General features: G+C 38.1%; 1 protein-coding gene across 1 annotated transcript in view; it reads right to left on the reverse strand.

Annotated features, from left to right (window-relative positions):
- The window catches only part of GUCY1A2 (guanylate cyclase 1 soluble subunit alpha 2), a 350970-nt gene extending 323209 nt beyond the window's left edge, over positions 1-27761 (reverse strand). The window contains exon 1 of the mRNA XM_019037654.4: positions 27456-27761. Coding sequence (XP_018893199.3) covers positions 27456-27758 — 303 coding nt within the window. The 5' untranslated portion in view covers positions 27759-27761. The remainder of the gene's footprint in view (positions 1-27455) is intronic.
- Positions 27762-27923: the final 162 nt, after the last annotated feature.

Below are 27923 nucleotides of genomic sequence, written 5' to 3' on the forward strand. Positions count from 1 at the left end.
CTACTGTTCCTACTATCATAAAAAGAAAGTCAAGAGGTCTGTAATTTTTCTCTCCTTCCCCCAAACTAAGACATAGATAGTGGCCTCCTAGTGTCCCAACTCAACACAAACTAGCAATGGAGAGGAAGCCAGCTGGAAAGAGGAAGCAGCCATCAGTGTCCTGCACACATATTTTCTGTGGTTCAAACAGTGGGTACCAAGAGAGGGTACCCAAAAGCCTCCATCATATGGCGGCAAAAAGCCATCTTCATCTCTAGTCTCATTAACAGCTTCACTATACTTGACCAACAGTGACTGAACCCCACAGACTAAATGTTATGCTCATGAAAGGTCATGAGATCCGAACAGCCAACCACGAAATAGTCCCAACAGAGCCAGAGAAATGATCCCTGAAGAGTGGGAGGAAGCAGTCCCCAGCAGCTGGCCCTGCAGGCTCAGACAGTCCTGCTGAGGCTCCCACACAGTCCCTGCTCTGGATATCTGCACCAGATGGTGCGGGGATCAGGCAGGAGGCAGAGAGTAAAGATGTGTCTGTGTGTGTGTGTGTGTGTGTGTGTGTGTGTGTGTGTGTGTGTGTGTGCAGCGTGAAACACAGTTGTCATCGCACAAAATACATGTATGTCTCAATTTTACAGAGATGAAGAAGCTGCAGCTCAGGGAGGTTAAGCAAGTGTCACAAGATTACACACCCAGTAAGTAAATAAATCACTCCAAAACAGGACTGACTTCAAAGTGTATCCTTTTGCACTAGATGCCTTTGAGGCTCCCTCTTACCTTTCACATTCTGAAAGTCTATATTCTTATTTGATACACACAGAACTTCATCATGCCAAAAAAAACCACACACATAATTTAAAAACAATCAAACTTCTCATTTCTGCTTAGTGACATATACTCACAAGACACAAACTTAATAGAAACAATAGGTCTGCCTTTAAGGAAACATCCATAAAGAGCCATATTATTTTATTTTTTTGAGATGGACTCTTGCTCTGTCACCCAAGCTGGAGTGCAATGGTGCAATCTCAGCTCACTGCAACCTCTGCCTCCCAGGATCAAGCAGTTCTAATACCTCAGCCAACTGAGGAGCTGGGATTACAGGTGCGTGCCACCATGCCCGGCTTTTTTTTTTTTTTTCTTTTTTTGTATTTCTAGTAGAGATGGGGTTTTCACTATGTTGCCCAGGTCTCAAACTCCTGACCTTAAGTGATCCACCCACCTCAGCCTCTCAATGCACTGGGATTACAGGCGTGAGCCACTGTGCCTGGCCATTATTTTGTTTATTTAAATATGACAAAATATATCTATCAAGGTCAGAAACTAAACAATATAGGTATATATTTAATCACTACTGCTCTAAGCCAATGGTTTTAAATTCTGCCTCACATTAAAATCACTTGGGGATCTTTATAAAAAATACCAAGGTCTGAGTGCCACCCCCAGATTTTCCAGTTGAACTGGTGCGGGGCGGACCCAGTTGCTTCCAATGTGTCGTTACGGTTGAAACCTTTCACTTAAGATATAAACATGATGAACAAGACAAAAACACTGTGAACTTTATCTGAATAAGTCGGCATTAATGAGAATAGGCTCTTAATTCAAGTATCAAGAGAAGTAAGCTTCTGAGATGGATACTCATAACCGCTTAATTCAAAGAGAGTCCCTTTCATTAACTGTCACTAATGGCTTATAATCAAATATGAATTTGTTAGATAAGCAAAGAGCTATGCTGCTTGAAGCATAAATACGAGATTTTTTTCTTTAATTTCACAGTAACCCACTCCCATGCAAATAATTCAGCATTTAGTTTTGTGCTAACATGCACATAAAAATACAACAGCTAGAATGACTACCGTGTTTTACGCCAGGCACTGCTTTAAGCCCACTATGTATATGAACTTCTTTGATTTTCACATCACCACATGAGGTAGGTGTTATTATTTTTCACAGTTTATGAAGGAGAATACTGAGACACAAACTTTAAGTTGCCCTGTGTCACACAGATAAAAAGGGACAAAGCCAGGATTGAAACCCAGGTAGGTAATATGGCTCCCAAATCTAAGCATGTAACCTTCAACCTTTACTGCACACAATATTTAATGTTTTTTATTTGGTTGAGCACTTTACAGTTTGTATTTTTAATATATATTATCCTAATTGATCCTTGCACCAATCAAGTGAAATAATCAGACTGGTGTTATTATCACTAAAAAAGAACAAAATTTAGAGAGGTTAGGTAATCTGTTCACCCTCACATGACTAAAAGTAAAGAAACCCTCTTGTACAAAAACAATGTCTTTTTTTTTTTTTTTTTTTTTTTTTTTTTGATACCGAGTCTCGCTCTGTCCCCCAGGCTGGAGTGCAGTGGTGAGATCTCAGCTCACTGCAACCTCCACCTCCCGGGTTCAAGCGATTCTCCTGCCTCAGTCTCCCAAGTAGCTGGGACTACAGGCACCCGCCTCCATGCCCGGCTAATTTTTTTGTATTTTTAGTACAGATGGGGTTTCACCATGTTGGCCAGGATGGTCTCGATCTCCTGACCTCGTGATCTGCCCACCTCAGCCTCCCAAAGTGCTGGGATTACAGGCGTGAGCCACCACGCCCGGCCAGAACATGTCATCTCTTAGGAAACTGTCTTCAATAAGTAAGTAGTTTTTTAATGTTACATAAAATTACAAAATCACGTGTATTCAAAATAATTGATTTTTTTCTTGAGAACACACAACATTCTTTAAACCAAAGCTGTATCAACAAGAAAACCTATAAGCAAAATCAGGAATTAAATTTTATTTTAAATAATTCCACTTCCCCTTTCTTAGCTTTCTGTCATCCTCTAGCTCACCTTTCCCCACCCTCTGAGCACCCGGCGTCTTTGTGTTCCTTTCTGTTAGGCCAGATCCTCACCACCATAATCTAAACTCTCCAAAAGCCATTCTTTGCATATTCCCTTTCTTTCTCTCATCAAAATTTCAAATCCCCTTACTACCTTGTTCTAAGATGATGTTCAAGAGGAATCCTAACTCCATTCCCTCAAAACCTCAAGCCTGAATCCTTGCTAAGGTAAATGATGGTGTGAATGAGCTTCTCTACAATATAGAAGATGGTTGGAATCTTTAAGAGTTTAATTTTAGTAAACAGGCTTGTCAGAGAAAGATAAATTGTGGGGACAAGGAACCCTTCTCATCATCCTCCAGGTCACAAAGTGGAGATCACCACCTTCTCCACAACATGAGAACACACTGTTTCTTAGGATACCCTATGTCAAATTCCACAACTTAATCAGAATTATAATCTTAGATACGCTTTCTTTGTAGGTAGGCCTGTAGACACCAATGGATCAAATTATATGACTGACTTTATTACTAAAACTAATCCAAATAATGTCATTTCAAACAACCAGTTTACTTCTGAAGGAGAGGTAGTTGTGTAGTCATCAATCTTGCTAAATATCCAGACATAATGTTTACTTTCCCAGCCTCTGACTAAACTTACTACATATAAGCCAAAAAATAAAAAATAAAAAAAAGACTGCAAATTAAATATAGAACTTTGAGTCAGAACCTCTATATTACAAATCCAGCTGTGCTACTGACCTTTTTTTAAAAAAAATAAAATTAGCCAAAATCTCTTCACCTGAAAGTCCTCAGGGGAAAAAAAAGCCTCAATTTTCCCATCTGAAAAACATACGTAAGAAGTATGTAGTACTCAGGGTCATCTTCAAGTACAGCACTGCAAAGTTTAAGCGCTCGTAAATACAGAGTTGGAACATACTGGCGGTTAAACAACCTTCTCTGGGTAATCATAACCACACTTTTTAGAAGGATAGCAGCTTTATAGGAAGGTAGGAATACCATTTCAAGTGACCTACACCACTAATTTGCTAAGCAAAACTAGAAGTTCAGATAATTAGTTACAAAATGCAAAAATCCTAGGGGTGCTAAAGGAAAAAATAAAAAGCTAGAGATGCACTAAAATTAGGGTTTTTCTATCCATACTGGTTTAACATCTGGGCAATTTTTTCCAGTCTTCATTTTACTCTCCTTGTGAACACAGGTATATATTTGCATGACCTCATTAGAGCTTGCGGTAAAGGTTGACATCATGCTAACTGACCCATCTGGGGATTCAAACTAATAACCTTTGCCTTATTAGAAGTATGCTCTAATAGCAAACCACAGTGGTTATCATAATTATTATTGGTTATAATTGATTATACTTAACATATAATCAATATTGTAATTAAGTCTTCCTATACAAAATGCATGTTTGCTTTCCCAGTATTTTCCCCTTTGTTACATCACTTTAATGCCTTTCCAAAAATAGCCATTGAATTTCAATTTGATACAAAACCTAATACCATCAATACTAATTTGAGCTGAAAACATACACTCCCTGAAGTATGAGTTATTTAGTCTTTCTTCTGCCTTCAGGCAAGAACACACTTAAGTCATCCAAGGATGACTGATGTTTTCAAAGAACTCCAGAGAGTAACACCACCACCTTCGGTTTGCATAACACATTATGGTTTTTACAAATCACTTTTTTTTCCATCCTATTAGATACTCACAACAATCTCACGAGTCTCAGATTTAATCATCCACATTTCACGAATGAAAAAACTGAGCATCAGAGAGGTTAAAGTGTTTTGCCTCAGCTACAGAACTGGAAAGGAACACCATCAAGACCAGGTCGTGGGTCTCCTGTGCTCTTTCTGTCACAAGCTGCATCCTCCATTGGTAATTTATTTCACTTTGGTGACCATTAGGAAATACTTACCATGTATCTAACTGAAATTCCTTATTTCCTTTTGTCTTTAATGGACTGAAAATGAGATTGTTCTTTTCCCAAAATTGTAAACAGTGTCACTATTACTTAAATAGGTCCAGTATTCTCATTAACTTCTTAATAGTGAGATTTTAGGAGATATTAATACTTGCTTCACTGGTCACCATCACGGCCAATTTGGTTCAGTGTGAATGAAAATACTGATGATAAGACAAGACGGCACTGCTTCTAGACATTTTCTCAGGAAAATGGATCATGGTATAGCAAAAGCCTTTTGGTAGACGTGGCTTCCATCTTAAAGCCCAAAACCAAACAAAACTTCACAGATGGCATAGGGCTGATTCAGTCTTCAAAGTGTAAAATGGGGAAGTTTTCTGGGTTATTCACTGTAATAGCAACCAGCTATGTGCTGAGTGCAACACTGGACCCTACGTGTCACATGCATCAAGTAATTTGATGTTCAAAATAATCCTACAAGAGAGTCAGAAGTATTACCCCAGTTTTATGAATGTGAAAAAATGAAATCCAGAGAAGTTTAAAAAACTTGCCCAAAGTCACTTAGGTAGTAAGTGTCTGAGTCAGAATCCAATCTAGGTCTGACTCCCTCCAAAATCTCCAACCCCTTAACCTGCCCTTCTAAGCTGAAATACATTGTTCTATCTTCACCAACAGCAGAAAAGATTATAGTTGAAAGGGATTAACTCCTGGCTAGCCTGTGTGATTTGGGATACAGGATTTATTTTTCTGAACCTTAATTTAATTTTTATAAAATGGGAAAATTCCTGAATAACCATTTCTCAGGGCTGTTGAAAGATCAAAATGAAATAAAACTATAAAGTATTACACAAATGTGTTATGTGATGATTAAACTCAATGTATAAATCTCTTGATTATGAAGTAGTCAAAAAATTGCTAAATTGAACTAAACTGACCACGTCTAACATCTAGGACTGTTGCCAGCCACGCCTTACAGCCCAAAGATGCCAATTAGTAAATGCTGCAAAGCTAATTAGTGACATTTCAGCTCATAGGTACCCTACTGGATAGGAATGGATCTCATGAGAAAATCATTTCTAGTCTTTCAGACACCTTTGTGGCTTCAATTTGAGTATTTCCAAAGAATTCTCTATTGTGCCCAGTACTTGGGAGTTTCAGTGAGGTATTTCCCAAGAAGAGTCTGAGAATAAAGGAAGTAATATTTCTGCCTGACAGTTAAATTATAAAATTAACACATAAAACAAAGAGATATGCTGTCAACCCTAAATGCACTAACTCGAACAGTAATTTGTAAACCAGTGGCAGAGAATTTGCTCCAGTCGCATGCCTGGGTTTCACTCCAGGCAAAGTAGGCCACTGAGCAATAGAAGCAACATATCTAAAGGTGACCAACAAAGGGAGGATATGGAGAAAGTGGTAAAATTAGAGATGGCAACCCACAGGAAAAAGAAGGGGAGGGGAATTGTTTATGAAACATTATATCTAATACTGTTTAGGAGCATATGGGCCCTCTGTCACAGTGAGAAAGATTATCCCTAAAGTAAGAAAAATTATTCAACCATCTTAACTAAAAATGAGTCTTATGAATGCCCTTGAACATCAGTTCTTACCGGCAAGGCCTTCCCTACAGCTGGAAAGCTCTATAAACTGGATTAAAGAACTTAGCATGAAATTAATTTTGCTTTGACTCTAAATGGATTAAAGCAAACTTCTAATTATGACTTGGTTCCTCAGATAGTCTGATCAGGTAAGAAATGTGCTGAGCATTAAGATTTTGAGTAATAAGACACATTTCACAGTTACTTCTCCTTGTAAATAAGTAAATCATCATTTACATGTCAACCAAAGTTCCATGGGCATTTTGTTTAGCCAGTCAGTGGCTAAGAGACTGATTATTTCAGGACACTGACAAGAACACGTCCTTGGACTTTAAAAGTCTCAGATGCTGAGACATGTAGAAATCATCAACATACTACTCAGGGTGGGTCCTGCCTAGCTCCATTGCTTCCACCTCTCTTGAAAGAAAAAACTCAGTAAGGGTCTGAATATAATTGGATCTAGTGTTGACTATAATCTGATGATCCAAACGGATATAAAACGTGCTTACTAGGCAGATGTTTGGCAGATAATGACTGCCACATCATCAGTGTCTATGATGCACTAGATTCCTAAGTTAGAGATACAGAATAATCACTTTTTCTGGAAAAAAAAATCATGCAGGCAGAAGATTAATACTGCATAACATAAAAAGTCTTTTTTAGTTTAACTCTAAACTATCTGAGCACATTTTTTAAACTAGCTATCACTCTATTACATATTATATTATTTCCTCATTCCTTCTAATAAATTATTTATGCCAAGATACATGGATGTACGGGTATGCATACTTTATATACAATATAGGTAGAGAAATATATACCCTTATGCATGTAACTATTTATCTGATAATCAAGACTTCCTTCATATTCAGAAATCAAATGTCAGGTAATGTCATTCTTCTTTCCGCACTCTGTAGCATAAACTAAGCTGTTGGCAGTATCAGTGGCTTTTGTCACTTTGCTCATAGCTGCCTCACCCACAGAAGCCCAGAGCATACAAACATGACAGTGGACAGGCAAACTAGGTCAGCCTAGAGGCAGAGTCCTGAGGAAGAAAGAGCCCTTTATCATTTCTAACACAGGCCTATGTTGTGTAAACTCATCACACAGTCTGGAACTAAACAACTGGTAAGAGATACAAAGCCCACAAAAATCACTACCACCACTCCTTAACAAGTCAACAAAGTAGGAGCCATAGGGGAGGCAAGATAGGGAACCCCCCCCCCCACCCGAACAAGACTGTATATTAAGGTTAGACCTCTTCGTGGCTATGCTGAGAAATAATAGCATGGTAGAAAGAGCTTAGGGTTTGCAATAGGAGAACCGGGCACTAAAATGTCGGTGGTTACCAACTTTGGGCCTTGGTTCCTTCACCCTTACATTGGGCCTATCAAGAATCCATGTCCTGCCTACCTCATACACTTCCTGGGTGAATCAAAGTGGGATAATGTGTGTGAAAAACATGTTTTAGAAACGCTAAAGAGATGTCACTTATTGCTACTGTCTTTTCTGTATGGAAAGTATGTATCAGCACATCAATCTCTCACAGTCCTGAGGTGGGGAAAACTGAAAAGAAAAAAATAGTGATGTCACTAATGCCTTGTATTTTTAGGTGTTAAAAAAACAGTATAGTTGGGGAAAGCCCTGGCTTTTCAAAATTCTCTTCAAATCTGCTTACTCTAAAAACTAATCAAAATAAGCTGTTTATCACAAAATGGCCATCATGATGTGAATTGTTGTGGGGGACATTTTCGAAGACCTCCAGCAAAAGACATCAAAACTTGCTCACTTGAGAACCAAACTGTAAACTATGTAGTATTTCTGGCCATCTGTTTGTCTCATTACCTAATGGAAAATTAGTAACTTGGAAAAGGAGAGGGAGAGGGTGAAAGGATGTGAATAAGAAAGGGATATTAGGAACAGCTGCTTACAGAGGCGAGGAAATGTTTCTGACATGGCATCATGTTTTTTCAAATTCTTCCTAAATATTACATCAGTTTAAATATCTTGCTCTACCATTCAGCTTTACAAATATCTGTCAAATGTTGTCCTGCACAAGTTATATAAGTAAGCATGTGCATATATTCACACCGGAATTTTAATGTTATGATGCTTGAAAAGGAGGTACTGATTGGATATCACTTACTATTTTCCAGCTTCTAAAAACATTTTAACTTCTTTGCATGCATAATGACTCTTAACTGGAATTTCCAAGGCAAACCCAGTACGGGGCATGCATTATTACCACAACACATATTAATCTATAAATTATTCCTATAAATAGCAAAATCTCTGGAATCTCTAAGCATTATAAAACATAAGGACAACATCAGCCCCATTTGGTCCTGAACCTTATTTAAAATGAGCCCTAAAGTAGCAGTAATAGTTCATTAAAAAAAAACAGTTTATAATCCAAAATTTAAAAGTATAATGCCACATCATCAAAAATGCTATATATTATTATTTTGTTTTTACTTCCCAATGTATCCATGTTATCACTACAGACCAAGAACATTAAATAATTTACTGTCGCAAAGGAGATCTCCAGATGGCTGACTGAGAGATCCCAGAAGCATCACTGCTATATAGTCATCACTACATGGCAGAGTCTTGTGGGGCCAGACACTAGATTTATTTTTAGGAGCACCAGGAGAGCTATCTCCATCCCACCCACAACCCCAGTGTTCCTCCAAAAAGGTTAATTTCCACTCCTATGCAGGTCCTTACAATCAAGAGAGGTTCTTTTGAATTAATAATTTTACATTAGGTATTTAAAATGTACATAGTACAATTTATCTGGGAGAGTCTTACAGCAGATTTTTGTGGCATGAGGTTCTGATATAGGAATAAAGAGAGAGAGAGAGAATAAGGATTACTAAAAGTAAATGCCCCCACTTAACATTTTCGTAACCTTAATCCATAATATATCAGAGGTTGAACTAGTATAAAATACCAAGGCAGAAACTGATAGACTTGACTTTAATATGCCCATGATTCATTTCTATTAGTCACTCTGGAAGAGCAAAACCATAATAAACTTTGTTATTTTAGGTTTTTAAGATGTTTTCTTGATGTTATGTAACATCTTTACATGGTTTATAAGATTTGTGGATTTATAATCACACAAAGTAGCTGAATACCTTATCTAATGGCCAAAATGTGTTGGTTTGATCTTATTTGTAGATCCTTATTAGCGGATTCATATTTTATAGTTATACAATTGGTAATATTTTGTTGACTCATACTTGAAAGTGACTTACTAGTATATATTCTTTGAAAAGGTATGTTTCTTGGGGTAACTTGTAGTACAATACTTTTTCCAATTACATGCCCAATGGAATTGTTCATTTCTATCACTATAGTTGCCATTAGCACCATTAAGGTGATATATTCCACCTGTGTAATCAAAACAATTGGATATTTGTGTTCACTAGGTGTTTGAGACCTAGATTATCTGGATTTTTCTAAATAGACAAGAAAGCTAGACTGATGGTACAAAATTACATTTACAACTTAATTTAATATTTTATTCCTTCCATTTTTCACTCACCCGCAACCCAAGAATGCAGCTGAATAAGGAGATAAAGTGCCTAAGTCCTTAGAAAATCAGCAGGCAGCAGCCTCCTCCACCACAATTCATATAGTTAGCCACCTGCAATAAGCTGCTGGAGAATCCCATCCATTCTCCTTCAGCAGGAAAGTTAGGTTTATACATTGCAGAAGATTGGTTTTCTTTGAAATGTGTTTACAATGGCAATAAGTTAACAGAGAAAAAGAGAGAAAGACTTTATAGCTTGCAAACACTGTCAGGTCCACAAAGCATTTACTGATCTTTATGTCAGGTGGAAACAATAAATCTCTCTTCTCCAGCTTCCACACTAGAAACTCCCTCATCTCTGTCTGAAGCTTCAAATGGAATTACAATAGTCTGTAGCTAAGATTTACTCTTTCCCTCTATCTCTGTTCCATTACAACCCAATCATCTCATCATTATCACCCCCTACAACAATGCCTTTGGAGGCATATTCTTTTGTTAAGGAAGTAAAAGACATTTTCATTAGTTGTGGCAAATTTTAAAAGAATACAATAAGGGTAATTATACCTACTCCAGATTTCTATTATGTGGTACTTTTAAATTCAGAATCTAATGACAGGGTCATCTCTCTCCCTCTCTCCTGCCCTATGAAATCAATAGTAGATTGGTAGATAAATACATAGATATAAATAGATAAATATAGATCCTTCAAATATCCTATTAAAATAAATTTGGGTTTACATGTGTAAATACTATGATAAAAACACAATTTGTAAGACTCTCTGTATCCTTTCCTTTTTAGAAAATAACAAACTCCTTAAGCCAAAAAGCAAATAATTGGTAAGACAACATTTAAAATCAAGACATGATTCATACACAAATTAAACCAATCACACAAGGGAAAGAAATGAAATTGGAAGAAGGCAAACAGACTCAGAGTGACCATGCACTGAGAGAATTTGGTCAATACTCATTACAAGATATTTATTTCCTTTTGTTAAGGTCTACATAAACCTACTGAATTAAGATAATAAGCTTCTTACTAGTACAATGACAGGTTTTTCTTAAATTTGCTGAAGAGGTAATATGAATTTTTCTTCCACAAGTTCTTGATTTCTCTTGGGAAGACTTTATACAAGAAAGAAGTTGGAAGAAAGATAAAATCTTTCTGAAATTTCATTCCTGAAATGTTTGAAACAGAATCACAAGAAAATAGGTGGCAGAGCAGTAGGTGGGGATATAGAATTATAAGTATTTTCCCCAAATAACTGAGACATCTCAAATCCCTGGCACAGAAACAACAAATATCTGCTTAATAAAATACTATTGAATTTCTTTAAAATATAGTTAGATCTTGTAGACAGAACTTATTTTTTCTTCCTAGTATATAATGTAAGTTGACTGGTGTAGAAGATCAAGCATTCAAGGAAAATACTTTTTTTTTTAATTGGGCTAATGACTGGAACCATTTTTTGCTCCACAGATTTGGGGTTCTGGCTCATGACACAGTAAAATTAAGCATGCATATGGGGCATACAGTAAATATATGAAATAATAAAAATTAAAATAACAGGACATAATAATTATTTACATTTGCATATTCTCTGTTTTTCTACTTTGTTTTTGCTGTTGTTGACTTTATTTTTCTTAAGTGGATTTGTATTCCCTTTTTTGGTTCTTACAACATTTGTGTGGTATACTTAAAAAAAAATCTTTACATTCACTCTAAATTTACTCATTTAAAAAATATTTATTGCCCAGGCACGGTGACTCTCGCCTGTAATCCCAGAACTTTGGGAGGCAAAGGCAGGCGGATCACCTGAGGTCAGGAGTTCAAGACCAGCCTGGCCAACATGGCGAAACCCCATCTCTACCAAAAATACAAAAATTAGCTGGGCATGGTGGCGGGCACCTGTAATCCCAGCTACTCGGGAGGCTGAGGCAGAAGAATCGCTTGAACCTGGGAGGCAGAGGTTGCAATGAGCTGAGATCACAACACTACACACCAGCCTGGGCGACAGAGTGAGACTCTGTCTCAAAAAAAAAAAAAAATTGTTGTCCAACCACAATGTGCCAGGCATATTGTACTCATAAAATTTTGCAGTATATAAAATAGATAAAAATCCTTGCTTGATGAAATTGATCAAAATTCACCCAGAAAAGGAAAGAGAGCCAAGAAGCTACATTTGATGACATATGTCCTATTAGGCCTTATTTCACCTTCCACACTACCTTTCAACAGTATAAAATATATTTAATATACCGACAAAATAGAGTCCTATTCACTTGGCTCCTAATACCTCGAGAGTTCCTTCCATTAGTGACCTTTCTACCAGTATCAAAAAAGTGTCAAAAAGAGCTCTAACACTGAACAAAGTCATATCAGACATGGAGAGAATAAGAACAGGTGTGTGTGTGTGTGTGTCCATACACAACTCGCATAAATATATAAACTTTTATAACTACATATATATATAAAACACTTTTATAAGTAAAACAAAACAAGCTAATACAAACACAAATAAAAAAACAGTTCCCTCCATATGGTGTTCAATTTATAAATGCTTATTTTTAGGAGGATAGGAGAAAACCCGAAGTCTAAAGCTATTGATAAGACAATCCAAAAGTTATGTAAGCAGTGGATTATACAAATGAAATAATGTACTCTCCATGACTTGAGTAAAATTACTGAAGGATGAATTAGTGACATTTCATACCTGATTTGACATCCCACAGTCAGTGCAGCTGCCATCATTAATATATATCTAGAGAACTGCAAATTGCATGGCAATTTAAATGTGATAATTGCTAGACATACAAAATTACTGGCCAATGACTAAGTTAAAATGACAAAATCTAGACAAGAATGTAATAATAAATTAGGTATGAATAAAACCAAAATATGACAGTAGCCTTTGCACTGTACTCCTACTCTGCCATATTCCTACATTCCCCTTGAGTATAAAGAAAGAAGTGTCCTCATTCTTAGGAAATAGGTTAGAGAATGCCTCTAAAGAGACCCTATCCTTGATCAAGTCTTATCTCATCCATCTCCAGTTTTTTTTTACTTATCTTTTACCTTCAAACATGAATTTCCAACTCTAATAAACTTAGATTTGGCCTCACAGGTGCTGCTGTCTCTATTTTTATCAAATGTCTTGAGTCAGAGATGTATGCAGACAATATCCTTTGTTTACTCACCATATATTCCCTTTTTAAACTTTGTTATATAGGTCTTTATCTCAGTTGCAGGATTGGCATTGCTTTTCTAAGGCCACTAGCAACCTCAATCATACTGGATTTGAAAAGACCTTCCTTAAATTTCATTATTTTGCAAATATCAACCACTGGGTCCTTGCTCCCAGCTGCTCCCCCCAGTCACCTCCCATCCTACAAACACACAAAAAAATCCTGTCACCTATATTCTTTTTATTCTTTCTGTATATTTCCCCCTAATTCTCCGTTGTTCTTATTTTTTTTCTCTCTCACTCAGAGTGTTTGTCAATTTTCAAGATACTAGCTATCACCTCTAAATTAACTATCTTCAACCACAAGCTCTTAGCCAGATTCCAATCCCATATCTTCAATCCTCTATTTATGAAATCAACTGGCAGGCACTTAACTGAGCTTGGTGATTCAGTAAACAAACCCTTAAAGATCTCACAGTCCAGAGCTAATCATTTTTACTAAATTCAAAATATCCAAATCCAAAGCTATCATTATATTTCTCCCAAATGCCACCTTCCCATTGCTGAATCTTGCACTTTTGTTAACGCCATGACAATTCTCAAACTCACCATCACGAGTTGGGTTCTCCAGGAAGCAGACTCTAAGAAGGAGATTAGCATGCAGGAAACTTCTTAGGGAGTGTTCTTGGGATCAACAACCATGAAAGGGTAGAGAAGAAAGCAGAACTGGGCACAAGGAGAAGTCGGACTATGATGAAGACTCAATGGAAGTCTCAGCTGACCCTACATAGAGCTCTGATCTCAGAGTTGCCTAAATTAGAGCGAGAAGGCCTAGCTTTCTTATCACATGGTGATTAATCATGGGAATGGGGCATGACTTTGAGCAAGGCCCCTCTCCTCAGGCCAGGCAATATATAGAGAGGACTAATGATTGAGGGCTGACTGTCAACACCCCTAGCATCTAGAGGAATGAGTCCTTCCTTCCTAAAGGGGCATCTAGGCAGTGAATCATGACATCCACCACATTCACCAAAGCATGAAATACATAAAATACTGAAAGGCATATGAGGTTTGGAGTTAAACAGAACAAGATTCCAACCTTATTTCCGTCAGTAATTAACTGTCATCATAGGCAAGTTACTCAACTTCTCTGAATCGAAATTTTCCTATGAGATTATTTTGAAAATTTAGTGATACGTATTATAAAAGCATTTGATAAATTCTGGCTCCACAGCAGTTGCTTAATACATGTTAATTCTCCTTCTCCCCTCCCCCATGAGTTATTTTTAAATATTCTCTTTCTTTTCCAAGCCCTAAGACTTCCTCTGAAGTGACACTATACATCAATAAAGTTATATAAAGACCCTACCTCTAGGTAGGACTATTCTAGGTGCTGCAAAGCCCACAGAGAGCAATGCTGACAAGGTTCCTCCTTTGTGTAACTTAAATTATAAGAGGGAAGACAGGTAATAAATAGGTAAACTAGTAAATAAGATAATTTATGATAGTGAAGCTATGATGAAAAGAATAAATAAACAGTGATGTGAAACAGAATGGTTGGTGTAGGAGGACTACTGTCTGATGATGTGACACTGAGCTGAAAGCTGAAAACTAAGAAAGAGCCAATCTTGGGAGAACCAAGCAAAGAATGTGGGTAGGGGACATTTCTGACATGAGGAATCGAACAATAGTCCTAAGACAAAATGATGCTTGCTTAGCATATTCAAGGAGTGTATCATAGAACCATGAGTATATAGAGTACAAGATAAGGTTAGAGACATAGGCTCTTGATGTTCTCTGTTAATGTCCTATGACCATGGTAAGGCATCACCCCTGCATTAATATTGTGAGTATTTAATGGAATAAAATTCATGGAACACTAAGCACACTGCCCGATAATGGTAAGCACTCAACAAATAAATATTATTATTATCATCATTACTATAGCTTCAACTGATCTTTTTAGATACACACTGTACTTTGACCCTATGTCCTACACATCACACAAAACTAGAAAAGGTCAGCATAGAATAAGGGGCAGAGACAGACAGAGGGGCAGACAATAGCTGCTGTGGACATAATTTGGTAATTTTTTAAATGTGATTTTACATTTTTTAAATTTTTTTGGAGACAACTTCTCACTGTCACCCAAGGTGCCATTCAGTAGTGTGACCATAGCTCATTGCAGCCTTGACCACATGGGCTCAAGTGATCCTCTCACCCAGCCTCCTGAATATCCAGGACCACAGGTGCATGCCACTGTGCCCAGCTAATTCTTCAGTATTTTTGTAGAGACAAGATCTCACTATGTTGCCCAAGCTGGTCTCAAACTCCTGGTCTCAAGCAATCCTCCCATCTCAACCTCCCAAAGTGCTGAGATTACAGGCGTGATTTTACATTTTTAAATACAAAAATGACAATGTAAAATGTTTTTTCTGAGAGCCCCTACTTCATTCATGTGTTTAAAGTATACAGAATATATGCTGAATAAATTAGTAAGTGCTCATTTGATAATAAATGCTGTCTAAATTAATGAATGAATGTGAGAGGTAAGTGAATGAGTGAATAAACAAGAACCTGGTAAGATCGCATTTGTTTTTAAGATTTCTGAAAGAGAACATCTTTTGTAAGTATATTTCCCCTACAGTATAACCCCGAAATGTCATATGCCCAAAAATGTTGGAAATATTTCCCATAAAAAGCATAAGAGCACTAAACACGAACCATGACAAAAGGTATTATCTAGAGACTTTGCCAAAGATTGTGGCTAGAGGTAATTGAAAGTATCAGGATAACTGGTAAGAAGGTGTTAGATAAAGGCACCAAAATCTATTGATCGTATGCTATAGTCCAAATACTGTGCTAGGCATTACTATACTTTTAATCTTCATAATCCTATGAATTGTAAACCTCATTTTATACAGAAGAAACTGATCCTCAGAGAGGCGAATTTATCCAATGATGCCCAAGATAACAAGAAGAGTTTGCCAGACTGCAAATCTCCTCTTTTCCCAGAATGCAGAGAGTTAAAGAACCTGAAGAAATATTTTGTTTTACAAGAAAGAAGTGAAGCAGAACAAGGAAGTCATGAGTAATAGTAAACACAATGTCTTCCATTCACTGCTCACATTTTATTACATATTTACTCTTGAGTGAGAGATTAGTGAGATAGATGTGATTTCAGAGATGGGAAGTGGAGACAAAAGTTATTTCCCCAAAGTCAAATTAGAACAAAAATCAGAATGCAGCATCTATTGAGTTGCAGGATCAGCCTCCAACCATTCTGTGCATGTATATATACAAATGGGCTGATAGGCATTTTTCAAGGAAAACAAGACAAGCACATTCACCAAATTATACAGAAGTCTAAAAGATAGGAAATCGGTTTGTTAAAATCTACTCACAATATCTTTCCCTTGCCTAAGAGACTCCCTGGTGGAATATGAGAAATGGTATGCACATTAACTTGGTCAGACCACAAGTACCATTTACTTCCTCAGTGCTTCTACATAGAGCAAGTTTGCTGTTATCAAGCACTTGATTATCTAAAACACTGCCCACACCAGGATGTTCACACAATCTACAGCAGAGTGATAGTTAATACTCATAAGGACAACACTGAGGCACTGAAACACACAGGTGAACCTTTGGGATTATGAAGGACTGACTAACAAATTTAAAATCCTTTCACTCTTAAGTGCATTTCATAGAATTTCATCTGCTCTCTTACAAATCAGTACTGCATGTGATAGCTCACTTAGAATGTTTGATTCACCAGAACGAATTTCTACCTTTTTAAGAAGGAAAACATCCACTGCACTCTCCAACACAACCTGAAACATTTTGGTGGTCACTGCTACTCTAAAACCCGTAGACCGTCTTATACTCAAGGAGTGATGTATCAAGTCTGAGCCAAGAAAACCGTACAGTATACCAACTATTCATTGGAACCATAAACAAATGCATGAATGATGTAGCTAAATATCCTTGGGCTTTTCAAGGATTAGTCCTAACTTTGAAAGCATGATGTAAATACTAATCACGCAATTAATTAGAACTGAGTTTCTCAAAGACTAACTAGTTACCAGGTTACCTGATTCTGGTTTAGAAGAGGGGTAAACAAATCAGCTACTCCAAGAGAGTGAAATGAATAGTGAAAGAATGCTCTAGATATATTCTAAATAGTCTTAATTTCAGATCGGTGTTCAAACAGAAAGGCTAGAAATGTCTTTGGATTATTGCAGTTTTCCCCGTTTGGACATTCACTCATTATTCCTTAAGACATAACCCTCCACTCCAACGGATTGTCCCCAAACACCTCAAGCTCAATCTGACATATAGGCCTTCTAATGCATAAACAATACTATCATTGCTTTATACCTCTGCATGTCATACTCATCTTCCCAATTTGATCTACATACTCATTATCTCCAACTTCAACTGGGCCCTCAAAAAACACCCAATAACACTTCTTCCTATTCCTAGGCAGTTCTCTTCCCCAATCTTTAAATAAGCAATTTCTAACTCTACACTTTTTTCAAGGACACTATCCCTCCCTGTGCCACTATTGTGTCCACTAATGATTACTGTAAGATAGATATATGGATATGCTGGTTTGTAGAATTTTATTTAATAGAATGTTTGGTAATACAGGATTTCTTACTAAAATAATAATGAACAACACAGCATGATAGATTTACTGTCCCTCTAGCTTACAGATACACATTTCTTTAGGAGATAATATAGACACCCTTGTAAGTGGCAGCACATCAGCAACCCCAAATAACTGTTGTGTCTACAGGCATTTTAAGATAATCATACTATCCGGCCTGGTGCGGTGGCTCACGCCTGTAATCCCAGTACTTTGGGAGGCCAAGGCAGGCAGATCACCTGGGGTCAGGAGTTCGACACCAGGCCCAGCCAACATGGCGAAACCCCTAATAAACACACAAAAATTAGCCAGCATGGTGGCATGCGCCTGTAATTCCAACTACCCAGGAGGCTGAGGCAGGAGAATCGCTGGAACCCGGTGGGCAGAGGCTGCGGTGAGCCAAAATTGTGCCACTGTACTCCAGCTTGGGCAACAGAGCAAGACTCCACCTCAAAAAAAAAAAAAAGATAATCATACTACCCAAAGTGAGAGGCAATTTGCATAAAATCTACAGATTATTACGAAGTCCCAATAAAATGTCAGGTAGGAGAATGTTTAGAAAATCTTAACGCATTCTAAAAAATAATGTTATAACTATATTCCCGTTTATGTCTGAGAAAAAGCTGCAAACAGAACAGTCAGATAAAATAATCAATTAAAAATCACAAAATCATTATAGCCAAAAGAGCAGTACCAAAATACATCATAAACTACACAAGGACTTATTCGATCATTTATTCATTCTTTTAACAAACATTTATTGAGTGCCTTTATAATTCAGATACTCCGCTAGGCATGGGCATACACAGATAAATAAGACAGGATTTCCATCTCAAAGAGCCAGAATAAACCAAAATCAAGGTACAATACAATAAGTCTCATAATGGAGATGTGAGTGATAACTTAGGATTCCATAGGGGAAAAAATGGAGTGACAGAAATCACGATATATATATACGTGTGCGTGTGTACATAAAAAGAGTCAGAAAAACCATCCTCTCCCAGTATTAAGTTGGAGGGTTCATGTATGAAGAAGCATAGACATAAAACAACAAGGAATGGAAGGATGTTTTAGAACATTCTGATTTTTGCCATTGGCCACAGCAGACTCACGCATAACAAATATTATACAGTGAAAGGAAAATGAGTCAAGTGGACTTTATGGACTTACAATTAAGGTAACATCAGGACCTCCACACAGATAACTTCCTTTCATGATAGATTATTAGAGTTGTCTGCAAATACAAATTCTTCAAATGTTGGATCACCATTTATTTACTTGGAGAACTAAATGAGAGACCCCCACCCAACTTCACCACTGAATGAATGGCTAAGGATGCAGAGATTAGGAAGCATTAATGTTAGTGTCATATTGTGGTAAGGTTTGAGAGGTGGCCCTATATATCTGATATCTGAATCTCCTATTGTTTTCTTTCTAGAAAAAAAAATTCTGGCATTCAGATCTGTTTTTTCTCCCTTTACCTTTTTAATTTTTCATTGGCATGTAAACAAATCACTCCTCCAAAATGAACCAGTAGATGGAGCATTTGAGAAATGTTGTGTCAATCTCACTCTGAAAAACACAAATGCTGGTGATAATGTCAAATTCACCCTCACAACCACCCTTCTTTTTTTCTACAATCCCCAACCTTTTCAAATATCTGTTTCTCTGTTTTGGAAAAAGGGGTCACAAGATACTTATAGTTATGACATGCGAACTACTGAACATAAACATAAGCAGTTAACAAAACATCCTCGGGAAAAACGGGCAGAGTCCACAGATAATTAAAGCTACAAATGGTGAAACCTCAAATACCTTCTACCATACAACCAGTAAGATTATTTCGACCACAAAAGATACAGCCATAGGATGTGGGGATAACAGCACCAATTCACCACCTTTATCCCTAACCCAGTTAAGGTAGTAGTTGTCTGGGACACATTAATCCCAAAGGAAGCGACTTTCAGGATCATTCTTCCCAAAAATCAGCCCATAGAGCTCACTGCTCAGTAGTCCTCAAGGTCTGGAATTCAGTCACCTCTAGACATACATTCAGCGTGCTGAGCAATTACCTGGAGTTTTGTTCAAAATGTAGTTTGGGCCCCTCCATGGAACTATCCAACCAGATCCTCTGAGGATGAGGCCCAGGAATCTGCATTCTAACAATTTTCCTCAGGTATGTCTTGTGTTCAATGAAGCTTGAGAGCTACTAGATTAAATGAAGAACTGTTTAATAAGCCTCAAATAAAGCCTGCTCTGGAAGTGATTTCTCACTATTTATAAGAATGTTTACTCTTTCTCAATTCCCTACAACAGCCCCAGCAAATTTCCCGCCTTCCAAGATATTTCCCACTGCCCTACCTCCTAAATGACTCTAGCCCTCAATGTTATGAGGTACTCTGAGCTAACAGCACATAATTCTAGATCTTCAGATCCTGTCCTGAAGTGATGTTTAAGGGCCATAATTATGTCATTTCCATCTCCTAGTAGTGCATTTTTGGCAACAGTAGCCTACTTGTTGACAAACATTTCTTCTCATTTGACAGAGAATTGTGCAGAAAATATAAGCAATCCAGACTGTAGAAGAGTCATTACATTTACCTAACTTCTTAAAATATTATATAAATGGACGACTCAAAGAGTCCAAGGAGGAGGATACTGTTCCATCTGCTCTTTTTGTAAAACGACTTCCTTCCGAAGTTTTGCTTTAAATAGCAGGTATAAGCAAAATTCCAACAGGTTCGCATACTTGAATATGTCTATCACAGGCTGGAAGAAAAATCTAAATATTTTGGTTGATGGAACCAAATATACCACCAAAAAAAATTAAACACAAAAGAAACATTAACAAAATTGAACAATTAGACAAAAACATGTATTTACTTCTCCTGAGCACTTTTTTTACTTTTTTTGAGATGGAGTCTTCCTCTGTCACCCAGGCTGGAGTGCAGTGGCATGATCTCGGCTCACTGCAACCTCCCCCTCCCACGTTCAGGCTATTCTCCTGCCTCAGCCTCCCAAGTAGCGGGATTACAGGCGTCCACCACCAGGCCTGGCTAATTTTTGTATTTTTGGTAGAGACAGGGTTTCACCATGTTGGCCTGGCTCGTCTTTAACTCCTGACCTCAGGCAATCCATCTGCCTCAGCCTCCCAAAGTGCTGGGATTACAGGCGTGAACCACTGCACCTGGCCCTCCTAAGCATTTTATTGAACAACCATACTATGCTAAACACAAGTTAAACATAAGAATATCAAGGACAGAGGCTTTAAATGTTAAACTAATCCACTGCCTCATGCATCAAAGGGCCTGTGAAGAAAGCCTGCTCAATAGATAGCCCTTGCATATATTCTCCCGGCCTATGTGCCTACATGTGTGTGAAATCTAAAAAAAGAAAATTATACCTTCCTAGTAACTCATGATCAACAATGTATATGTCAAATGACAGTGCATTTATTTTCCTATCATATTCAATAAAATATTTATATTATGTTTTATTTTACTTACAGCTCTGTATAATTAACGGCAACAAGACAAAAAGGTGAACAAAAAGACTAATGATGACATAGATGGGAAAAATATATAATAGCACTCAAGTACTTCACCTATGCATCTTAGAGTCCTTAAAGGTAAATAAACTATACACTAAAAAGGAATATATAATCAGGAATATATAATATATATAAAATATATTTTTAATATATTAAATATATAAATATATTTATAATATATACACACATATATTTATAATATATAAATATATATATTTAATATATATAAAAAGGAGTATATAATATATAATACTATAATATACAGTCAGAGTGTCTGACTTCTACTTACAAACCTAATAATCACTGATGTCATTTCTCATTGTCAAAATGTATCTTTAAAGTGAAAGTTCTACTCTTCAGAAGGCTGAGGCAGGAGCAAGACCCTATCTCAAAAAAAAAAAAAAAAGAAAAAGACAAAAGAAAGCCTAGCAATTGAACCAATAGCCAAACAAGAAGAGAGCACCATAAAATGTAAACAGCATTAGCTATGTAATTGTTGCATCTCACTATCAAGGCCTTTGAACACACATACAGATTAGTTTGAATGCAGTAAATGAAGAATGCTTGGAATTCTTAGGCAACTGAAATAAATAACTTCTCTTTCACCTACAATTTTTCTAATTTAAAATTAACTTGTCATGAAATATCTACATTCTACCAAATATATATGTCCTTGTATTTTTATAGAATTGATAAAGTAGTTTTCATATTGCCACACAGCAGTCAGTAATCTGATGGAAATGTTTGGATCTGCAATTTTTATATGTCTGTGTACACACGAGTCATACCCAGGGGCCAAAAAGGGACTCCAGTTTTAATTTTTTTAATGGATTGTCTGGGCTATGCCGACAAAATACAGTGCTTCTTATTACTTTTTTTTTTTTCGTACTTGACATCTGTTAACCTATTCTATCAACTTTTCCAATTAGCTGACTAGCAAGTGAATTATTGAGAAAAAAAAGAAAATGAAAAATTTAGATCACTTTGAGGCATTCAAATTCAGTTAAAATTAATAGATCTCACCCTGAAACTATCATCTATTGAGTTTAGGAAGCTTTACGAAGAATATTCCTCCTTATTCACAACAAACCTACAAGGTAGTTGTTATTCCTAATTCAAAAAGAGGAAACTAAGGCTCAGAGAAGATAAGAGTTAGCTTTCCCAGGGACTTATACTTAGTAAGGGGCTCAGCAGAGGATTACTCAAACCTAAATTTGTCAGACTCCAAAACCTTGTGCTTTCAACTCTGTCATGTTGTTTCTAAATGACTGAGGATAAGGTAAAGAAAGGCAATAGATTGCCATTAAATTCTGATTTCAGATTATAGTATCTATTTTCAACAAATGTGAAAACATTAAACAACTGAAATATACTTTATATACTTTTATAATGGTAATGAATCTGTTTCTATAACTTTGTTAACCAAATTAAGCCCCAAATTTAAAAAGCTTTAATTAAAGTACCTAAATTTGTCAAATAGCCTACCTTACGAATATATTTTTTACATTTTTCATTGTCTACATGTTAGTTACACACATACTTTCTAAGGTTGTTTTCAGGGTTTATACATGTCAGAGAGCTCATTTTATTTAATATCAACAGAAGCTAAATAAAGTATTTTATGCCTTTTCATTCTTTCCTCGACATGTATTAAGATAATTTCCTTCCCCAAAATAATAATTTATGCTTTTTTGTCACTTGAATCTAAGCTTCCCCCTTCATTTTTTCCTCTTCACTAGTCTCTGTTTCTTGAACAACTCCACAGGTCAGTAGCTCTCCTCTCCTTATTTGCCACTCCTCCAATTCTGTTACTTTTTTTTCCTGACATTCTGCTCTCTAAAGCTTCTGAGGTCTTCAAAGCCACTTGCAATGTTCTCTGTCAAGAAACCTAGAGAAGCCTTGCCCTTATATGACTCTAGTGGTGTATCTTCACTGACAGGCTGACACCAGCAAACCCAAAATTGATGTCGCAGTGATAGGGTAACTAAGCAACTCTCATTTAAGAATAAAATCCAAATAAGTAAGTTGCTAAGTTCACCCTTGATGTGAAATCCCCAGCTGTTGCTTAATATGTATTCCCAACTATTATATTATTTTAAAATAAAGAATGTAATAAATGATTTATACATCTTCAATCAGGTCTTAAGGTCTTGAGGGTTTTTGTTTGTTTTGTTTTGGAGACAGAATCTCGCTGTCACCCAGGGTCTGGAGTGCAGCGGTGTGATCTCAGCTCACCACAACTTCCGCCTCCCGGGTTCAAGCAATTCTGGAGCCTCAGCCTCCCAAGTAGCTGGGATTACAGGCGTGCATCATCATGACCTGCTAATTGGAGGGTTATTTTTATTATTATGGCTGCACCCCAGAGATTCACAATGAACAAAACTACCCAGAATGACAAATAAAACTTCCCCTAGATTTCGCCAAGACAATTGGAATTCTTATGTTTTCCCTTTATATAGTTTCATTAAAATAAAGATAATGATTAAAGAAGTTCCATGAAATCAAAGACTAGATATGTTTTGTTCAGCATTTGTCTTTCCAAATGCTCTGCACAATACCTGCCACATAGATACTACAATATTTTTTAAATAATTGGGTGGATTAAATAGCATTTTGGTGCCCCTATCTTAAAAAGTAAACTACTTTCCTCAAAAGTTTTAAAACTTATAATATATGCCATGTTTTCCTTTTTTTTTTTTTTTGAGACAGAGTCTCGCTCTGTCGCCCGGCTGGAATGCAGTGGCGCAATCTCGGCTCACTGCAACCTCTGCCTCGCGGGTTCAAGCAATTCTCCTGCCTCAGCCTCTGGAGTAGCTGGGACTACAGGTGCACACCGCCATGCCCAGCTAATTTTTGTATTTTTAGTAGAGACGGGGTTTCACCATGTTGACCAGGATGGTCTCAATCTCTTGACCTAGTGATCTGCCTGCCTCGGCCTCCCAAAGTGCTGGGATTACAGGCATGAGCCACCACGCCTGGCCCATGTTTCCCTTTCATATGCCAATATGAGAGTTTGTCCAAAGCCTGGGAAATCCCAGACATTTAAAGTAATGTGTCCAGAGATATGTAAGTTTCTCATTGTTCAAGGCAAAATTAGAATCAGGTCTCCTGAATTCTGGAATTTTTTTTCAATTTCACCAATACAACTTACTCTTATTAAATAGTATTAGAAATTATTATAACCTTTATACTCAACATCAGTGCATCTTAAAGTGACTATTAAGCATCAAAAACCTGAGTGTGGATATCCCATGGGTCAAATAACTAGTTTAATAAATAAATTTTCATTTTTCCATTTGCAAATCATTCTGAATAAAGAAGAAATCCCAAGTGACTGAAACATGCCATGATGAGACAACTGACAAAACAGGAGCTTCCATGGCAAGTACAGTTTCTCCTGAAGTATATTGTGATGGCATGCAAGAAAGCTCACAACATTCAAAACAACTACTAGAGATTCCCATCTAAAAAGGCTCTGGTAATGGCTACTCTCAGCGGTTCAAAAACAAAAAAATGTCCAGCTTTCATGAGAGAATAGAGAGGACATAATCCATCTCCTGAAGAGTATTCAAAGAAGTTTCAAATCCTGACAATGTCAAAAAATGAATCTACTGGAACTTTTTGAGCTAGTGTTCTAACTTGCCAAATAAAAGAAAATAAGGTAAGGACTGCCCAGAAATGAGTCACTGCTTTGAAATACAATCTCTCTCTTTTAGTTGTGTCACTAAGTCTATTGGTGATATGGTTAACCAAGGAGAATTTTTCTATACATGTGTTATGTTGAAAATGTTTACAGTATATTCACCTGTATGTTCTCAGCGTCCACCTGACAGACCCTTTTCATAATAGAAAAGAACTATGGCATGGAAAGTATATAGAGCTGTTGCATTTATTTGATCATCACAATTATTTTCAAATTGCTTATTCTGAAAACCATTCTCTGGATACATTCTTTTCATCCAGCAAAAAGCCAGTCATTCAAATTTAACTTATAAAAGTAACCAACAGAGACTATTTCCTTCCTCTTATTCTGGCAGAAAATACTGCATTTCTCAGTTTCTTTTATCTACTCCTCATGTAAGTTGTTGAAAATAGTCTTAGCTTAAATTAGCATTATCAGAGGCACTGACATTACTTTTTAGAAATCTGTAAATTCTCTTAGGCAAAAAAAAAACCCTCCAAGGTTATATCAACAATTCTCCCCAAACTAATCATTATCTTTAGCAAAATCATTCCATTAAATAAGAATCTGTTGTACTAAATAACTATTTTATTGCACAAATGTTGCTTTAAGTACTGACACAAGCCTACAGACGCTCGGGGTCATTGGACTCCTGTTGTAAATAAATATTTTCAACAATTTGCAACATCAAATAGTTTATAAAATTACGCTGCCTGGGAAATATTGGCAGGGAAGAACAGCAAACAGTAGCCAATCTATTCTGAGGATTGTTTTCTAGGTTAATGATGAAAGAAAAAGTGGCAGAAAGATATATCAAATACGAAAATACACAAGAATAGGAAGATGACTGTTTCTCAATATGTGTTCCTAAGAATTAAATTAGTTCAAAATAAATAATGTAATAAGTGATTTATACATCTTCAATCCGGTCTCGTAAAAGAAAAAAAATCATTCTCCATTAATACAAGTGCCACAAGAATATTTGTAGAACTGTCTGGTACCCGTACTCAGTCCCCTCAGGGTTCCACTCCTTCTTAGGTACCCCCCACCATCATTTGCAGTAGTAATCTCAAAAGAGAGACTCAACAGTAATCAAACAAGATCAGTGTTCAGATTCATTTCAGAAACTTTAAAAAAGTAAAAGTCCTAGGGGTGGGCAGGTGAAAGTGCTGTCAGGAGGAGCTAAAGCTCTTGTATCCAAGGTCAGGGTGAAGATAAAAGATGGGTGGAGGTTTGACGCTGAATCTTTTTCAAATTCTGTCTGCAACAGAGTGGATTTCTTCAAAACAGAGCTCTCCCAGACAGGGTAAGATTGGATCAGAGGTCTGGCATTCCTGCAAGAGGTAAAAGCCAAGGGTAGCTGAAATGCCTGGGCAGGAATAAGGCAGGAGTACTCTGGAAGGATGCCTACAACCAGGAGGAGTTTGGTGTACACCTGAAACTGCTGATACAGACATCCCAAGATGACCACAAGTTTGGAGAGGGATTTATTCATTCCACAAATATTTAGGAAGGGCCTAATACAAAGAAGCCATCAAAAAATGAGAGAGAAAGCACTAGAGAATCCATTGAGGAGAGAGTAAAGGATGAGGTACAGGTGCAAGAAGTACAGAGCGGTTTAAATAGCAAATGCATGCGAAGCTTAATACCTAGGTGATGAGTTAGTAGGTGCAGCAAACCACCATGGCACACGTTTGGTACCTATGTAACAAATCTGCACATCCTGCACATGTAACCCGGGACTTTAAATTAAATTAAATTTTTAAAAAAAGAAATCCAGACACCAGGTTTACCCAGAGAAGAATAAATGCCTAGTGGATAAGAAAGAAAAAGAAAAAAAGCGACGGGGTGAGGACAACTCGAGGTTAGAGATTACTTGAACAGAAGGCAACTCAGAAAAGTATCTGGCAAAAAGTATCTGAAGATGTGAGAAAAAGGATGCAACATAGAATGCAGATAGCCTGTGGAATTCAAAGATGTCAGAGAAGGTCACGCTAAGACCAAGAGAGTGTGGGAAATAAGGAGAGGAAGGGTTTCCTGGAAGGGGTTGGGGCTCCTTTGGGATGCTGGAGAACAGGATGAAAGACAGGGAAGCTGAACTGCAGAACACAGTGCCTGGGAAAGTTTAGGGGAAAGAAAACAGGTGGGTGTGAAGCAGCACTGGGGCTGTCCAGGGGGAACAGTGGTGAAGTAGGGTTCAAGGCTAGAGGTGGGCAGACAGGCCCCCGAATCAGGATACCCCAAAGGAGTGGAATCTTATTCCTTCCCAGTGCTGTACTCCCCTCTTCCGCCCTAGCCTAGGGGATCCTCTGTCGCCCGGAGCCACTGGAACCCTAGGCCGGGCAGGGTGAGGCCGGGCCGCCCCCCAGCGGTCGGGCTCTGCGCTCGCGCCCCGGCTCGCCCAGCGCCAACTTTACCGATCCGCGTTCTCTCCCCCGAAGGCGGTCCCCCCTTCCGCCCCCCGCTCACCGAGGGCGCCGTCAGGCGGCTGATGCTCTCGCCCAGCGAGTCCAGGTTGACCCGCCTCCGGCGCTGCACCCTCCTGGCCCCGGCAGTGGCGGCGGCGGCGGCGGCAGAAGCAGCCGGGGTCGGGGCCGGGGCGGCGGCAGCGGCAGCTGCGGCCGGGCGGGGCTCCAGCGGCCCGGGCGGGCTCCGGCTGCCATTCCAGCAGAGCCTAGACAGGGGGCACTCCCCCTCCTCCTCCGGGCTGGTCTCCAGGTAGTCGGAGCCCAGGGAGCTGAAGGACTCGGACGAAATCTTCCTTCGAGACATGCTGCCGGCGGAGCTGCAGCGGCCGAGGCGGTGGCGGCGAGGACGCGAGCGGCGGCGGAGGCGGCGGTGGCGGGACCGGCAAGCGACAACGTTAAGCGCGTCGGGGCCGCGGGGCGCTGCGGTCGCGCCCGGCGGGGCGGGAGTCCCCGGGGCCGCGGAGCCCCC

The sequence above is a fragment of the Gorilla gorilla genome, chromosome 9, assembly GCF_029281585.2.
Source record: "Gorilla gorilla gorilla isolate KB3781 chromosome 9, NHGRI_mGorGor1-v2.1_pri, whole genome shotgun sequence".
NCBI classification, from domain to species: domain Eukaryota; kingdom Metazoa; phylum Chordata; class Mammalia; order Primates; family Hominidae; genus Gorilla; species Gorilla gorilla.